This window comes from Ailuropoda melanoleuca, chromosome 1 (genome assembly GCF_002007445.2).
Source record: "Ailuropoda melanoleuca isolate Jingjing chromosome 1, ASM200744v2, whole genome shotgun sequence".
NCBI classification, from domain to species: Eukaryota; Metazoa; Chordata; class Mammalia; order Carnivora; family Ursidae; genus Ailuropoda; species Ailuropoda melanoleuca.
In genome coordinates, this window is record NC_048218.1 from 84056156 (window position 1) to 84075531 (window position 19376).

General features: G+C 34.2%; 1 protein-coding gene across 3 annotated transcripts in view; it reads right to left on the minus strand.

The window, feature by feature from the left end:
- MFN1 (mitofusin 1) overlaps positions 1-19376 on the minus strand; it is a 31335-nt gene that overhangs the window by 2993 nt on the left and 8966 nt on the right. For all 3 annotated transcript variants that reach the window (XM_002912447.4, XM_019794136.2, XM_011218499.3), the window contains exons 7-17: positions 18004-18111; positions 15063-15216; positions 14892-14959; positions 9083-9204; positions 7370-7496; positions 6985-7089; positions 6609-6711; positions 6243-6472; positions 4445-4597; positions 3399-3595; positions 1151-1285 (exon numbers count right to left, since the gene is read on the minus strand). In XM_002912447.4, coding sequence (XP_002912493.2) covers positions 1151-1285; positions 3399-3595; positions 4445-4597; positions 6243-6472; positions 6609-6711; positions 6985-7089; positions 7370-7496; positions 9083-9204; positions 14892-14959; positions 15063-15216; positions 18004-18111 — 1502 coding nt within the window. The remainder of the gene's footprint in view (positions 1-1150; positions 1286-3398; positions 3596-4444; positions 4598-6242; positions 6473-6608; positions 6712-6984; positions 7090-7369; positions 7497-9082; positions 9205-14891; positions 14960-15062; positions 15217-18003; positions 18112-19376) is intronic.

The window sequence follows — 19376 nt, forward strand, 5'->3', positions numbered from 1 at the left end:
CTTACCTAAGTAAAAAAAAAAAAAAAAAATTCTACTACATATAATTTTACTAAATTTTTTGAAAGGCTGTATTTGAGATGATCTAACTTAAAACAGGCTGAACGGAATAAATGAAATTTACTTGGGTGTGTTTGTATGTATAAGGAGTTTGGAGTCTAAGTGACAGGCAGTTGTCTTTTCCAGAGATTATGAAACTGAGGAGCGATGACAATGTCACTGCGAATCAGATTATGACACCGTGGATAGACTCAACTGCAGGTGTTTTAGATGTATGTCCCAAAATTTAGGTCCATTTGGAGATACCGCAAGCTGCTCTTACATGGGCAACTGTATGTAGCATTAATTACCAAGGAATTAATTACCAGGAATTAACTGATGCTTAAGTATACTTATAGGTGAGCCAGCTAATGGGTAAAAGCTGAACGTTAAGACCTACCAAGTAGTAGTCACCTCATGGTGACACTCCTGGTCAGGTCCTCAAAGGCAAACTTTACTTAATCACACACAATCCATGTTAAGTCAATATTAAACCAGAATTGCAAAAATTAGGATATCTTATTTACCTCTGTTGCTTCAAATTTAAGCACACCCAACAGTCCCCCAGTGAAAATGAAAGTTAAGGGTCTTGAATACACAGGACTAAAAACTCACACTTTTGGGCACCTGGGGGCTCAGTCAGTGGAGTGTCCGGCTCTTGGTTTTGGCTCAGGTCATGGGCTCATGGGTCCTGGGATGGAGCCCTGCATCAGGCTCCGTGCTCAGCAGAGAGTCTGCTTGAAGATTCTGTCCCTCTGCCCCACCCCCCAACTCGTACAGGTGGTACAAGCGTGTAAGCACACACCTGCTCTCTAAAATAAATAAATCTTAAACAAAACAAAACCTTGAACTTTTAATTACCAAACTTCTCCTCTGAATGGGGATGAGTATGGCTTAACAGAGCTTTAGATAAAGATCTAAAAAATTCCTTTTAATCTTTTAATTTAGATTTGCTTTTTCTTGTTTCAGTGAACATGAAAAACATATGAAATATGGAAAATAATAATTTAAGCCCATGTAGAAAGTTTTAACACAAATTCACTAGTAATTTTACATAATTCAGGTAATGAAACCAATAAATGTTCATATTATTGAGAAAAAAAGGTTCAAATACCTTAAGAACTTTGAACTGTTCTGTATTTTCTCCAGCTGATCTATTTCTTTGGATAATCTAGCAATTTCTTCTTCCAGATGTCTTTGTGTAATATCAACTTGTTGGCATAGGCGAGCAAAAGTGGTTGCCATTTCCCTTAAAATAAAAAATTATTTTTTTCAGCAGTCATGAATGTCTTTTAAAATGAATAAAGCTTTAATTTAAAGCTTATACAGGAAGACTGCAAGTGTAAAATAAACCTAAAACTAATGTATCAAAGAACACTGTTACGAATGTTATGGGGGAGGGTATGGCAGTCATACCCTTAATTAAGGGGAGGCTTAATTTCATCTGGCCTCAAGACAAATGCTCAACAGGCAGTATCAACCTCTTAACACACAGTTGTGAATATGAAAAAGCTATAAAAAGGCAGATGGGTGTATTTCTTCAGAAGTACAATAAGCTTTACTCGTCCCTTGCCCATAGAAATAACAATTACTGAGAACAGGCAAGAAAATTTCATGAGCTTATGTGACTTAGACAAAAAATAATTTAAATCATAGCCAACACTGAACCATGCTTCTACAACCAAAGGGTTATATTTAATTTGTGTGCCAGTTAATATGGTAGCTTTGGCAAACATGTTATTTTTGCACCTGGGAGCATGCCTAGTAGGTGTACCTCTGAAATATGATCAGCTTATTTTTCTCTGCAACTATTCTCCTGTGCATATTCATATTTCCCATGGTCTTTTTTCCTCTCCATTCTCAACCCATTCCACCATTTATCAATATTAGACAAATTAAGCATCTTTCATTATTTTCATACTTCATTAAATCAATATTTAGCTAATATTATTTTGAGTAATTATTTGAGGCTGCCTCCATTAGGATGTAAAGTCTTCTAAGAAAGAGATCAAGCTCTCTATGTCCTACAACCACCTCTAGCATAGTTACTAGCACATGGTAGGCAATCAGCAAAAGATGATCAAATGAATGAAAACCTTCGTTAACTTTGTTTTTACGTATGGGACCTCAGCTGATTTCTTCTGGAGGTCTAGCTACCTCCATCAGAGAAAAGATCTCTAATATAAATAAAAACCGTGTAAGATAAGAGCTCAATAAATATTTGGCAAATATCCTCCGATCTGTGCCCTCATTGTTTCCATTCTCTGAAGTACAGGCTTTGACCTTGTGTCTGAAAATTTAATCTCCCTGCAATTCTTGTCTCGTTAGCCTAAACCACTCAATACACTACACTATTGCAGTTATTTGTTTCAGAGCTAAATATCGATGACATCACTCCCAGGACTCCCTAATATCCAAGCTCCTGTCCTAGTATTAGGTGTCTATTCGAATGTACCCCCCTCATACACACATCTGCCACGCTGAAATTTTCTCATGTTTCCGAACACATTTCTTTCCCCACTACTTTCTTTCTTTTGGTTTGGGGTGTTTCTCTGCTACATCTTCCTATTCCGCACATTCAAAACTCATTAGGCTACTCTTCCTTGTGGGAAGTCTTTTTTGACCCACTATCCTTCATGATTTAAGATTCTAGAGCCTCATTTTTTAAGGCTTACTTACCACTTACATTACTTAACATATTTCAACTTTTATTATAATTATATGCATGTTATTTCTTTCATTAAATCACAATCATCTTCAGCTCAGAAAACATTTTAATTCAGCTCTCAATACCATCCAAATATAGACTATTATGCACTGACTTAATTGGAGTTCTTTATATTTTTATTAGATCAATGAAATAAATTTTAAGATATATAAAAGAAACTAGTGGACCCCAGTATATTATAAAATTCTCTTGAGTTCTAAAAGAATTATGCCTTTAAACTTATAAATCCGGTGGGGCATCTGGGTGGCTCAACTGGTTAAGTGTCTGCCTTCGGCTCAGGTCATGATCCCAGGGTCCTGGGATCGAGCCCCATGTCGGGCTTCCTGCTCAGTGGGGAGTCTGCTTCTTCCTCATCCTCTGCCCCTACCCCTGCTTGCTCGTGCTCTCTCTCTCAAAAAAAGAAATCTTAAACTCGTAAATCTGGGCTGCGACAGTAAAAGTAAATTACACACACCACCATGCATTTTTGAGCCCACTTGTTTCATAATCATTGTTTTTTCACCTTGGTGGTGATTACAAAATGTGTTCACATTGTGATAATTCTTTTGAGCTGTACTCTTGTTGGTGCATTTTCTACACATGTCATACATCAATAATCCTTAAAAAAAAAACAAAGACACATCTTTCAACTTACTGCTGTACTTGATGGCTACAGTTTGCACTCGTGAAGCTAACAATCATCTGCAGTTTTTCAGTTGCATAGTTCACAAACTGCTGTTTAAAGGCTCTCTCCTTAGCACGCGTGGTCCACGTCAGCCTCTCGTAAAGATACAAAGCTCCATACATGCTTAATGAAACAGATATGAGTTTCCACCCTACAGTTTTCCAAATCTGTAGGATAAATTCACAGGTTACTTCGAGAAAGAATATCACCACTAGGGAGATTGTATGTTAAGGCATTTTAACAAACTCATCAGCTCCCTACAGATCTTTGACTCAAATACGTATTTAAAAAAAAAGATATATTCTCTGTGAGAAAATCTGAAATTATTAAAAATCAATCAAGATGAAAAAGGAGCAGTACATAAATATCAGGCAAGAATGTTTATAACCTGCCTGACATTTGCTAAGTTGATATAATGTATCTCAAAAAGGGACGTGATTTTTTTTTTTAGGTCAGAGATTTTAAAAAACAAGTAAACCTATGTTGTTAATGATGTGAAAAAAAAATTTAACTGTTAAAAAGAACTACTACTAAAAAATAATCTTTACTACTTTAAGGCAGATCCCTTTGGTATTCAGAGAAGGCCAGATAAGGGATTTGAATCATTCCTGTTACTCCAAAGTACAAATATCATTTCTTTATGTGCTGTGAAGTGAAAACAGGAAGCATTGTTTTAAGGACTAGCTAGTTGGTGGTTTTTTTTTTTTCCCTAATGAAGTATTTGTTAAAAATGTATACTGTGGTAATCATTTTGCAATATATGTATATCAAATCATTATCTTGTATGCCTAGAATACAATGTTATGTCAATTATAATTCAATGTTAATAAATTTGTATTTTTAAAAACTTAAGATTAGACCTGTGAAACTCATCTTTATTCAACTAATTTTAACCAACTTTTCATGTCATTTTATAGACTATTTTGGAAATAAAAGTAAGTATACTTTCTTTTCGTCATCTAGCAGACAGCTTTGCAAAAATTCCAATTTTAGTTATACTAAAAAGGACTTCTTACCACTCCTCCAACAACGATGATGCCCATAGAAGTTCTAGACGTGAGAGAGGCTAATCCTGTTATTAAGGTAACCATGATTTCTTCCTGTGATGCACTGTCTGGTGTTGCAGGGTTGGCTGGAGCAGTGGGAGTAGAGGCTAAAGACCTGGGGAGCTGGGAAGGTTGGGGAAAAAGGATTATTACAATTAAATAACTACAAATGGAACAGTTACATTTATAAAGTTCTACTGTATTTTTTGTATTAATTATAGTAGTACATCTATAAAAAGAATGACTCCAATAATGAGTGTACCATAAATATATGAAGAAAATAAAAATGGTCTGAAAATTATTTTCTATGATCAATACTGAACCAATGATATCATGATGAATAATAAATTTTCATACTATATGATTCTACCTGTAACAGTAGGCCTTCAACTCTCAAAAGGAATTAAAACTGTATTTTAAAATTCTCACACCAAAGACACATCCTTTAAAAAAATTTTTTTTAACTTAAAAATTAAAACCTTCTACACTTCAAACTATACCAAATGAAAATTAAAAGACAAGCCACAGACTAGAAAAACATACTTGGAAATCATGTATATGACAAAAGACTTTTATCTAGAGAATAAAGAACTCCTATAGTAAGAAGCCAAATAATCCAATTAAAAAATGATCTGAATAGACATTTCACAAGATATACGAATGGCCAATACAAGCACATGGAAAGATGTTCAAAATCATTAGTCATTAGGGAAACACAAATTGAAACTACATGAAATATCCCTTCACATCCACTAAATAGAAAAGACAATAACAAGTCTTGATGAGAACGTTGAGAAACAGAACCTTAATATACTGCTGGTGGTAATGTAAAATGGTGTAGCTGCTTTGGAAAACAAGTTTGGCAGTTCCTCAGAAAGTTAAACATGGAGTTACCGCATGGCCCAGCAATTTCATTCCTAGGTATATACTCAAGAGAAATGAAACCAGATGTCCACATAAAAATAATACATGAGTGTTCATTGCAGCATTATTCATAATTGCCAAAAAAGTACAAACAACTCAAGTGTCCAGAAACTGAATAAAATGTGTGATGTCTATAATGGAATATTATTCACCTATTAGAAAAAATGAAGAACTGATACATGCTACAACATTCATGTACCATGATGATGAACCTTGAAAATACTATGCTAAGTGAAAGGTGCCCCAGTCACAGACGGCCATATTTTTTATTATTCTATTTATAGGAAATATCCAGAAAGGGCAAAATATGATAGTTACAGAAAGCTGACTAGCAATAGGGCTTGAAGTGGAAATAATGATTACCTGAAAAAGGGCACAAGGGTACCATTTTGGGGTGACAGGTTCTAAAACTGGACTGTGATGATGGTTTTACAACTCCACAGATTTTCTGAAAAAGTACTGAATTGATGAAATTCAAGTTTTTTCTAAATGCTTGCATTTAACTCTAATTTAGTTGAAGGCAAAACTTCAGTTTTAATCTGAAAACAAAACTTTTAAGGAAAAAAACCATTTCAAAAATGAATGCAGAATCTCCAACAGTACCGAATGAAAATGCCGGACCTGCCTTTCCCTTTGGATAGTATACCTAATTCAGAAACGGCTCTACACAATAGATATTAGCTCATAAATATGCAAATTGGACACAACTAGCTCTGTTAAGAGAAATCACATAAGCAAAATAAAAAAGAATCTTAACTGGTTGAACCAAAGATATGTAACTGTGTAGTAGGAACAGTAACAAAATAAAAAGCTTACTCAAAAAAAAAAAAAAAAAAAAAGATACCTGGAAGATGGGTTCTGATAATCCTAGTAGCACCCTCTGAGCATTCACTGGGCCCAAGAAACGATGGACAAGGGAAGACCAGCCCAGGGAGAAACGAAATACAATATCCTCTTGAAAATCTGAACATAACTTGTGGCAATTTAGGTCATAACTGAGATCAAATTTCTTGCAAGGAATCAGTGTATGTAGTTTATTTTGTATACCAGTTGGAAGTAACGGCTTCAAATTTTCTAGACAAAACAAAATGTATTTAGGAAGTAACAGTAAATAATGTTTTGTATTTTATAAAACACCTAAAGGAAAATAAATCCTTTCCCAACAAGATAAATAAAAAACTACACATGAACTTGTAGACAGAAACATTACCAATAATTTCTTGCTGGGATTGAAGCATTGAAGCATTGACTTCATTGGTGCACCGATCGGCCAAATTTCTTCCCATACCATCTTCTACGTGCTTATTTAACTCCTGTTAACATGGTACATGGGCCCATTATTTTTTCTCTAGAATATGTACAAATTTTACAAAAACTTAAAAAGTATAGTAAGTGATCTTATTATAAGAGGATAATGTTGTGTACTTTATATACAAGATAGTTTACATTTATTACAAGAGTGCACAGGAGATATGAGTTCAATCATGTACAGATTGCCATGAAGACACTAAAATGACTAATCCACTAAATAAAAATATAAGGTGAGGAAAACTATCTGAGTAACTTTTAACAACAATTTAACTTACATTTTTATATACTTTCAATACACTTGGAGTAGGATGAAACTCAGAACAAAATTCATCAACCAAAACAGACAGTCGACAAATTTCATCTGTCATTGCACAAGAAACCTGAAAATATGAAGTTAAGAAAATGAAACAAGATTATCAATACTCAACCAAATTGTAAAAAACTTAATAAAATGTGCCTTTAGGGTAACAGGGATAACATTTTTAGGATTATCAAAAGTATTTTCATTTCCAGAAATTTATTTAAAGATTTTATTTTTGAGTAATCCTACACCCAATATGGAGCTCAAACTCACAACCCCAAGATCAAGAGTGGCATGCTCTACTGACTGAGCCATTCTCTTCATTCCCAGAAATTTTAATCATAAAGTCACCAACCCACCTTGTTTGCCACCTCTTCTGTAACCGCCCTGATTTTTTTCTTAACATCCAGCGTTAAAAGGTTCATCTGGTTTCGGATAAAGTCCAGTCTATCAATTTGATCTTCCCTCTCTTCCATTGAATAAACCCTATTATAGTATGCAGAGTAATTAATTCTCAGGATATATTAAAGTCCTGAAGCAATTAACCTAGGGCATTCACTTATGAACCATCTGTTAGCATGATATAGGGGTGGGAAAATGAATCTTGTATTTCAGTATCTAAAAGGATTCAAATAATATTTCACTTATAAAATATTTTCTAGATGACTGGATATAAACTACTTTGTGTCTCTGCACATGTGGCATCTGAATCCCACAAAGAATAAGGATGCTCCAAACACAGATATGGTCACAATAAAAATACTGACTTCATTTAATAAACAGGGGTCAGCAAATGGCAGCCTGAAAGCCAAATCCAGCCAGCTGCTAGTCTTTGTTATGGTTTCCAAGACCATATGCCTATCATCTGTATGGCTGCCTTTGCCCTAGAACTGCAGAACTGAGCAGTTGCAAAAGAGAAAGTACAACCCAAAAACCTAAAATATCTACTATCTAGCTTTTACAGAAAATCTGCTGACCACTACAGGATACAGGAAAACAAAGACTTGAGATCCCAAGACATGATTATACAAACCATCTTCAAATCACATCTTCTTTGTGCTATGTTTAGTTCAATGTCCTGTATGTTTAAAATCAGTAATATTAAGGTCAACCGGTAGACCAAATACTCATTTTGGATACTATGATAGCAGCTGAGCTGAAAGAGTTATAAATGACAACACAGTCTCATACAGAAACAGCGCACAGGGCCTGAGATCAGATTCTGATTTCTCATTCTTGTGTTTATATATCAGAAATTCTCTAACTTTATACATGATGCATTCCAGCAAAAGTGTCAAAATGAGGCAATAGATTTAGGTGTATTTGTTTCCAGTAAGATGAAATGCATTTAAAATTCCCAATTTAATGTCCTCTTAATCCCTGATGCTTTGTATCTTTCCCTTGATTGGCTTAAGCCCACTAATGGGTTCATTTAAGGCTTACCAACATTACCTGTGTCACATCTAGTAACAGCCTCAACTTTGTTTCAGGTGTACCAAGTTTGTGAGAATTACCCTTTTCTTCAATGTTAGCAATTTCATATATTTATTTTCATCTTTATAAGGTAATAAATGGAATAACAGCACAGTACAATGACATATAGGGTAGTGCTTACCCAACTGACTTTCTGGCTGGCAGGTAATATCACCTTGTACTACCAGTTGATTAAAAAAAAAAAACACACAACTGGCATCAAAGAGAGATTTCAAGGTATCAATGTATAAATATATGAAAAATGGGTCATAGGTTGAATGTAACAAAAAAGAGGGCCACCTCCCTTTTGGACTTCTTCAAAAATTTCCACTTATAAGAAATGGTTCTTTCATTGCTTTAAAGATATTTTAAAACAATGGAACACATTAAGTCATGAGAATATTGAGTTCTGGGAAAGGTAAATGATGTATTTAAGGTTGTAGAATATTTGTAATTTCAAATATTCATTTAAAAACATGCAAGCAGGTTGTTGACTTTAGTGTGAAAGTATTTAAAATACAACAATTTAAAACCGTAGTCTAAGAAATCTATACTGACATGAACTGACAGTTTTATTTTGCAGGAAAATGAATTCATACCTTTTCTCTGCTGCTGCCACGTTTATTGAATCCATTATGTTTTTCACAGTATCTAGTATCTGTTTAGCTCTGATAGTGTGCTGTTCAAACTTTGTTTTCACTGCTGACTGCGAGATACACTCCTGCGAGGGCCCAAGCCATAACACATTACTGTAATTCCATCTCAACATTTTCAGGAATTTAAACACAAAAACTTGCTGTTTGTAATGATAACCAAAACATAAATAAGGGCAGAAAATAAATGCATGATAAACAGAACTTAAAGTAACAAAGGTTAAAAAACCTACAAGAAATCAAAAGTAAAAAGGGCATTAACAGCAAGTTCATACCTTTGTGTAATTTTACACAGTAATGTGCAATGGTGTTTTGACTATATTTTTAAAAATAAATAAAAAAGCAGGGTACTGTTTTCAATGTTAAAGCTTTCTCCATTAAAATTACTAATCTTATCAAGATTGCCTTTAATCTACTTCTAGTCTGCCTTGATTTTTCTCACGCTTACAACAGATAACCTAATGAAGTTCTTAACTGAGTTGTGAATTAGAATTCCACATTTTAAGAAATTAATTGAATGACAGGACTCTAACAAAGTTATTAAAAATTAGGACTTGTATATATTAAAACTTGAACAACTTGAAAAATACTCTTTAGCAACAAACCTAAATATTTTGTTTAGAAAAATATCTACAGGTATTTCAAAGATAATCTTGTTGTCTTTGCTCTATAATTTGTGCATACAGGTTCAAATGATGCCCTATCTCATTTGTTTCACCTTCAAGCTCACTGTAGCTTATAAACCATTCACAGCTGAAGAGATCAGGTTTCATGACCAGTGGGTTTTTTTTTTTTAAACAGAAAAGAATACATTAGAATGCAACACATATAGTAATGGATACATTTATACTATAAAATTAGTTTCAATACATGTGCATACTACTTGTTACCTGAAATATTTACTATGAATTCATTGAAAGCTCACAAAATTACATTAAAACTCCTTTCATTCTTACTTCACAGAAAGTTAAATTCTGCACTGACGCAACATCTAAAACAACTACAAGTGTTTACAGAGGAAGGCCATCTGGTCTTTGAACAATCAAGAAACGCTTGTCTGTGTCGCAGCAATAACCACAATAGGTGTTTTGTAGTAGGAAGCCACATTTATTCCCTGTGATGAATTTTTAAAAATTAGGGATATACTCCAACTCTCCATGATTTCCATGAATTCATCTTCTTGAGCCTCTTTTTATTGTAACCAGTATAAATTGTGGTAACTATCTTTTGTCAAAATAAATAGCTTTCAAGCTTTAAAAGGTATTCACTTAATACTACAGTATTTGTTATCTTGAAATCATTAGTATGTTACATTCATTCAAAACACTATTTATAACCTAGAGCCTTCACATCTCTAAAATGATTACCCGTTCGATTCACTAAGATAGAAAAAAACTTTTAAAATTTCTTTTACCATTTTAGCTGTCCTCTTCAGTAGTTTGAGGTATGAAAAATAAAACAGATTCACTTCTTTAGCTATAGGACACGTGAGGTAATTCATCTACTTAACAGTTTATAAAGCCTTAACTCAAGCCCATTACTTTCTTTCACTGTATAGCCTAACTTTTGTTCATGGTTAAACTTACTTATACATCACTCAACATCACTAATCCTGAAAAGATTAGTTGTGGGAAGTTATGGTATTCCCTGATCTGTATGTGCCTACAGAAAAGCCACCAAAAACTACACAATATTGAACAGTTAAAAGTATAAACTGCTTATTTTTAACAACCAAAACAAAGCTTTGATTTTCTTTAAATAACTGTATCCCATAAACTGACAAATTAACCTCCATAAAAACGATAATAAAAGCATAAAAATATTTTTAAAAGAAAAAAAGGTTAAAAAAGAAATTTTATGTTCCTCGATGAAGCAGATCTAGATATCAGCAATGAAGATTCAAAATTTATAGATAACAGCACAGTATTAGAGCTAGACCAGAAAGAAAACATTTCCAAAAGTTATTAGGCAATATAAAAGTCATTCCTTGATTTAAAAATATACAACCGTGTCATGAATAAACATAAAGAGAATAAGCAATTTTCTTCTAGTTACGAAGTACCCCACACTGATGTTCCCACTGATCACAATATCAAGTCAACCTGCAAAGAAGTACTCTGTGCTGAGGTGCGGGAAATCTTAATTTAAATACAAGTTTTTTAAATTGAATTATTTCTCAGAACCCTCACTACACTGATATGCTTATGAATCCCCAAAGGGAACATACCTAGTGAGCAGCAGTTTACAAACTTACTTTATTAGGAACTCAAATTTTCCCAGAAGAAGATTAAAATACTACACCAAACCATCTTAAATGCCATCTTGTCAGATTACCCTATAGACTATCTTAAAACTATTAAGGATTTAGAACCAAAACATTAATCACATCTCAGTGAAGACAGTTTCCTAACTTTCTAATAATATCTAAAGAAGCCAGCTGGTAGTTAATCACAGTGATAGATGTGTAGATATTAATATTTATGTGTAATTAAGATATAAAATAACTTTGTTAAATCCTCTTAACAGACCCCAAACACCCAATAACATGCTAGTCATCACTCCCAACTTATTATTTTGAAAGATTTTAAATTGACGGGGCACTGCAAGAATACATACTAATATACAATATACCTTTTCCCATGTGTTTACCTCTCCTTCTCCCTCTCCATACACATATCTATATAGAGAGATATACACGTATTTTTATAGGTATTTTTTTCCTGCTGAACAATCTGACAGTTCTTTGCGGCCACCACAACTTTACTACTAAATATATTAACGTGTCCCTTGGAATGGGACCATTTTCCTATACAACCAAGAAACAATTACTGCGTTCGCTGGGGCAATACTATTAACCTAATACACAGTCCATTTTCAAATTTCACCAGTTGTCCCAGAATGTTCTTTACAACAAACTCAGACATTTTAGAGGAGAATTATTTTATACCTGTTTTCCATCTTATAATCAAAACTATTAAGAACAGTTAATGGCCAAATATTTGAGCAAAGATACTTAGATTTCTTAAATTACCTCTAGAATATTCACTTGTTCAAATACAGGTTTAAAACAATAAGAAACATATTGACAGAATTAACGCTGATTTTCTTGTTTGATTTTAACTGATTTAATTTTCAAGTCTTAAACTTGGTACTCCAAATGTTCCTATAGTGTTTTGCTCCTTAAGAGCCAAATGAAACCCAAAAGGTCTATGGCAAAGATCAGGCCGCTAAAAATAAACTTGGTACAACTTTTCTTTTCACAAAAATCATTTTCTAAGTCTCCAAAAAAAAAAAAAAAAAAAAAAAACAATTCTAAAAACAAAGAGAAAATGTATATAAAGGACACAGTCCGTGATCACAATGCAAAGAAACCGAGAAATAACCAAAAGTTGGATGAAAAGAATCAAAACATCTGATTCTTAACAACTCCTGTATTGAACAGAAAATGCCAACAACTACAATTAAAAACTATGAAAAACAATGAAAACTAAACTGGATACTGAAACCCATGGAATATGTCCAAAGTTACATCACAAATTCACAGCCCTAAATTATCTCCTAAAGAAAAAGCAAAAGATAATTCCACTTAAAAAAAAGTATAAAAAAGCAGAACTATGTTTAAAGATTAACATAGAATTTATGAATAAAAATCAAAAAATGCTATTTATGAATGGAAGAATTAACCAAAGTCTGGGGCTAGGTCTTCGGAGGATAAAGCAGAACAGTTAATCACTGGCGAATCCAATTAAGGTTAGAATATATACGTGTATGTGTGTGTATACATATATATATATATATATGTACGTCTATACAGAAATGAGAAAGAATATAGAAGTTTTACAAATGAACAATTTTATCCTACTACATTATAAATTCTTAAAAATGCCCCAATTTATAGGAGGTCTTAAATTACCAAAATTGATTTAAGAAGTAACACATTTCACTCTGGAAAAAAAAGGTGAAATGAGTTGTCAATGTAATCATCAAAAAATGCTTTGGCCACCAAGACAAGACTTTTTGCCCATCTGATTATTTCTTTAGGTAAGTTCAAATAATTTCTCTAGCTGATTCTCATGTTAAATCTATCATACTTTTAATGAACAAACAAACCATTACAATGGTTGAACCAAACGAACTATTTACAATAAAAAACTGCCAAGTTTCTTCTAAAAACATTAAAAATGGTAATTCCTAGGTCTGCCTGATTATTGCGATCACTTGGGGAGCTTTGAATATATACGGATTCCTAGGTCCACCCCAGCCCCACCGGATAGGTCTCTGGGATAATTCAGGAGTCTGCAGTTGTCTAAAGCACCTCATGTGATTCTCCTGATCAGCCAAGGTTTAGGAGCCAGTGCTCTACAGCACAGCTTTTATTCTTCTCATTTCCACTTCTTGAAGGAGATATTCTGTCTGGGTAGCAGGAACCAATATGAAAGAGGTTATAAATGCGTAAGAGAACAATATGATTTGGTAGGAGAAATCAATGACAAATATCTAACACACATAGAAAGAAGGAAAGAAAGAAAAGGTCAATAAATTAGACAAAAGGAGACAGAACAAGACATTCTCTCCCCAGTGTTTTCCCCATGGATGAAATAATTGAGAAGGAGTGAGGACAGCACTGAATCTTGTGAAAGCAATAAGGAAAGAATATAAACAATGGTCTCTGAGTGACTGTGACTTCATGTAATCTATGGTTCAGCTTGGGCCGAGGTATGCTAATATCCCAGGGGCCTCTAACTTTAGAAGAGATCTTACCAAGATACCCACTAGTGGGCTTTCCTTCCTTAAATACTTTGTCTTCATCTACTTAATAGTCTATCTCCAACTCACCAAATTAAAGATGGGGGATAGCGAGCAAAAGTTTAATTTAAAAAATTCTGCCAAGTACATTCAACATTCATGTCCTTACTATTAAAACTGTTAACGACTTGAAGAATAATTACAGAAAAAAGTTTTTAGTTCTGAAATTTCCGTGTTCATTCATGGGTGAAAATGAGATATGCAATCTAAGCAGAGCTAGGTTAAACAGGGCCAAATAAGAGTTTGGAAATTAACATCTGAAGAACTTTTCGGTCAAATGCAGGATGAGTTTTAATGTCTCTGAATAAAATCCTACACCGAAATATAAGGAAGTATCCTTCCTTCCCAATGCTGCAAATACATTAGCTATTCATGTGCCCCAGTAAATAGTTCCTACTACATTCCTAAACTAGAGGATACCCTATATCCTAATTACTTTTGTATTCATTCGTTTAGGACATTTGACATAAAATGTGGAGAATAAACAGGTGACAACACAGTTTAAAATGTAATAAGCTTCTGTCAAATGACATTAACCACATTCTGTACCTATCAACAGTATGGTACAAAAGAAAAAGATAATCTTCACTTTGCTCCATTACCCAGTCCAAGAGCAATTACATTTATTTAATCTTGCCTCAAATTACTGAATAAAGAGAATTTCACTCATTGCACAACACATGCAATATCAGAAAAAGTTTCCCATTTAAATACAACTACATAAGAAAAAATAAGAAATTACAATCTTTATTTCTCAATTCTTACGATCATCCATTTTGCAGGGGTTTCCTTTCTTCAAACTTGTTTCACTTGCTGTAGCAGTAACTATACTAAATAACAGCAAGCAAAGGTTATTTGACAAAGATAAACAGTGGAAACAGAAGATTGTGATCATTCGCCAACAAATGCTAGGGTGTTACATTAGTCAATACATTCACAAAATTCCTACCTCGAAGATTTGTTCAAAATTCTGAAACTCCTGTAATCTTGCCTGGAATCCTTCAGCAAGTGCCCCACCTGTAATATTCAGGTGAAGAGGTTAAAACCTAGGATACAGTAAGGTAAGATTTCTAGCATGTTACTTCTTGTAGTTCAAAAGACAATCTATAATAATACATACCACCTTCTGGCATCCCCTGTGCTTTGTGCTTTCTAGCACTAAGAACTTCCTTTGCAGAAACAAAGAAAATACGATTCTGTGCCTCTGAAGGATCCACAACTTTCAGCTCCTCCACCAAGAAATGTATACATCTTTCCATGTGCTGTCTGCGTACCTAGAGAAAACAGGGTACTGAAATAATTCTAGTAATTAAACAAACATAACTGACAGCTTTACGCCTATACTAAACTCCATTTATAGTGGTATTATAGTAATAGCTCCCATATACTTAACAAATCCAAAAATTCGAATAAATGAAATTTGATACTTGCTGACAGAATACTTCCTCTTAAAAGTAATGATCCTTCTTTGACTCTCTTTAAAATTCTGATGGACCACCAAATACTATGCAGCCACTTCCAAACATATTATAGACAAATACTGGTACTTACTGCCATGGGAAAAGAAAGGTTATTTCTGTATTATTGACATACATGACTATACTACAAAAAAGAAATATGTATATATATTTATCAAAATTAATAGGTGGCATGTAGGCAACAACCACAAACCAGGTGGCATTTTTATTTCCTCCTTATGCTTATTTCCCAAATTTTTTTTACAATGAAGCTATTAATACCTTTGATATCAGAAAATAAGTGCTACGGGGCACCTGGGTGGCACAGCGGTTAAGCGTCTGCCTTCGGCTCAGGGCGTGATCCTGGCGTTATGGGATCGAGCCCCACATCAGGCTCCTCCACTATGAGCCTGCTTCTTCCTCTCCCACTCCCCCTGCTTGTGTTCCCTCTCTCACTGGCTGTCTCTATCTCTGTCGAATAAATAAATAAAATCTTTAAAAAAAAAAAAAAGAAAGAAAATAAGTGCTACAATCAATTCGCCACAATGAAGCTATTTTTATTGAGAAATCAGAACATAAATAGTCTATTTTTCTTAAAACACTGTGAATTAAAGTTGGGGAGAACACATTAGCCAGGGATTAGGGTTGCAACATTAGGTTTAAGGTTAGCACTTAGGTATTAAAATTACGACTAAGAGGGGCACCTGGCTGGCTCAGTCAGTACAGTATGTGACTCGATCTTGGGGTTGTGAGTTCGAGCCCCAAGTTGGGTGTAGGGATTACTTAAAATTTTTAAAAAATTAAAAAATTTAAAAAAAACAGGACTAAGGGTGAAACTAGTTAGGGTTTAGTACTAGCCTCTAGCATTGTGGCTATGATAAGAGATCTCTATCTTAAGACTTAATTTAAAAAATTAAGGTAAATAAGAATGGAAAAAACCAATCTGTGACTATTTCCTAAATCTCTGATGATTAAATGAGACCCCAATTTGAAAGAGTATAATCACACAAGAGTTAATAACAGCAGGATATAAAGCTTCATATTAAACAAAATTCCAATTTTGGGGGTGGGGGAAAGAATGAAAACAAATAATCTAACATGTAAACAGTGATGGGATAGTGTAAATTTTAATTTTTTTAGTAAATAAACACAAACTATGATTAAAATCAGAAAAAGAAATTATCGGGCAAATTTTATTATTTTTTTATAGATCACAGACCAAATTCCAGATACTCTATTCTTTTTAAAAAGAAGTTTCTAGAGGCGCCTGGGTGGCTCAGTTGGTTAAGCGTCTGCCTTCCACTCAGGTCATGTTCCCAGAGTCCTGGGATTGAGTCCCATATCAGGCTCCTTGCTCAACAGGGAGCTTGCTTCTTCCTCTGCCTGCCACTCCCTCTGCCTGTGCTTGCTCTCTCTGACAAATAAAATCTTAAAACAAAACAAAACAAAAACAAACCAAAAAGTAGTAGTTTCTAAAACCACCAGCATGACTAAAATTTAAAACAACAAAAAATACCAAGTGTTGGTAAGGATATACAAATCACTTGGAACTCCCAATCTGCTTGGGAGTATAAACTGGTACAAGTACTTTAGAAAACTCTTGGGGTCTGTGCTTACTGAAACATAATATTCTCTACCTATAATCCAGCAATTCTACTCCTAGATATATACTCACAGATTACTGATCTCTGCAGTACTGACATTCTGAGTCAGATAAATCTTTGGTTGGGAGAGCTGTTCTGTGCTATGGGACTTTGAACAGCTCTTAGCCTCTACTCAACAGATGCCAGTAGCACACTCCCAGAGCTGTGACAATAAAAATATCTTCAGACATGGCCAAATATTCCCTGGAGATCAAAACTGCCCAACTCCTCAGGTTGAAAACTACTGGTATATACCCAACAGAAATATATACCTATGTGCACCAAAGAGACATATGTAAGCAACACTACTCATAACAGCAACACTACTCATAACAGCTAAATATAGGAAATTTACCCAAATGCCCATCACTAGCAGAATGAATAAATCAAATGCAATTATTCAAAGGCTGAAATACTATACAGTAATGACAATGCACTTCAACTATGCACAAGAATTTGGATGCATATCACAAATGTAATGTTGAACAAAAGAAACCTGACACAAAAGTAGATACTATATGATCCCACTAAATAAAGTTGAACAACCAAAAAATTAAGCAAGGGTGTTAGAAGTCATGGTAAGTGCTCATTCTTGTGAGGGTGGACAGAGACTGGAAAGGGGGTACTGAGAATGTTCTGCTTCTTGAGCTGGATCCCGACACAGGTGTGTTCAATTTGTAAAATTCACTGAGCTGGACACTTAGGATCTGCACACTTTTCTGTTATGTTATACTTCAATAAAGAACTGTAACAAAACAAAGTTTCAATATCTAAAATGATTGGTAGTACTTCTATAACAATTTTCCTCCAAAGTATCTTGATATTCTGATCTCTATTACATAAGTCTTTTCTCAAGAAAAAGAACAGCTACTTAGGATGTTCTATTCTATAAGGTATACTGTTTTCTCAGATAACAATGTACATGACTATATTTCACACCTTAAAAGAAAAAATAACTTACGTCTTCCATATATTCTGGCTCCGATGCAGAGGCATCCCAACGATTATTCAAAATGAAAATATTAGGCTTGGAAAGTCGCTCATTTACCTTGTGAAAAAACTGCTTTTCCTAAAAAACATCAAATACCCAAGAGTATGTTCACTTTTAACAGCTATTTTATATTTACATTTATAGCTGAAGCTCTAATCTAAAAGTCTGAACCATTTAGACAACAGTGATTAATACCCATTGATAAAGGATCCCAAAGCTCTGAGCATTACACTTCTCAAAGAAGAGAAAAATAAATTGTAAGAAGGCAAAAGTGAAGATTTTATTGCTCCTGCCATGAGTCTTTTCTGAAATTCAATTTAACAAATATTTACGTCTCCACTATCGTGCAGAACACAATTGACACTGCTGGGCATCATAGTCCATGTTTTCAAAAAGCTACCTCAAATCTTTTTGCAGATTTAGTCCAAGTAAATTAGTAACAATGTAAGACCTATGTACATCGTAATAAATAACAGAGAAAGGTATGTGCCTTAAATGCTATAAATGAATGTATGCTTATTCAAAGGAAAGACACAGTATCTAGTAGGAATTAGGAAAAGCTCCATAAAGAAGGAAGTGGTGATAAAGAAGTGCTTAAAACTACTGATAATGGCTTTGTGAAAGATAAAAAGTTGGGAGTGGGGGAAGAATTGTGGGCAAAGAATATCATAAACGAAGACATAGAAGTCAGAATGTACATCAAAGCTTGTTTATCAATATCCAAATAATGGGGTTATTCTAACAAAGATTTTAAACATTTATCTGTTTCTCATGAGATTATAAAAAACTGTCTATGGAGTCAGAGCAAACCGGTCCATGTGATATAGATCAGGTTATGCAAAAATTATTAACAGCGGCAAAACAGAGGTCTTGCTGGTAACACCTAGGTTATAACGGTGTTTTAAAAAGTCGTACCATAGTTTTGGATATCAGATGTCTACAAACTCTGGAGTTTATGTGGGATGAGGATGGCTCTAGGTTATCTATTAAGTTTGACAGCAACTTAGAATGTACACAGGTATGCTAGAACCTACAGTGTACACAAGTAAAGCTGGGAAACGCTGACAAAACTGTAAGTATGAAAAGCCTTGCCTGCTGAACGTGAGGACTGGGGGGAGGGTGTGAGGTGGGAGTGTTAAACTTTATTCAAAAGACTTAAATCATCACCCTAACAATTCTGGTGCCCATTCCTTCTGAAACTGGCAAATAACCACAATCAGTGTCACCACCACACATGTATCACACCTTGAACTTAAAAGATTCACTAGAAGCTAGAACCATCAAACCCTAGATTCCCTATGGGAACACTCAAGAAGACCAGCATCAGCTTTTCTGGTCCCATG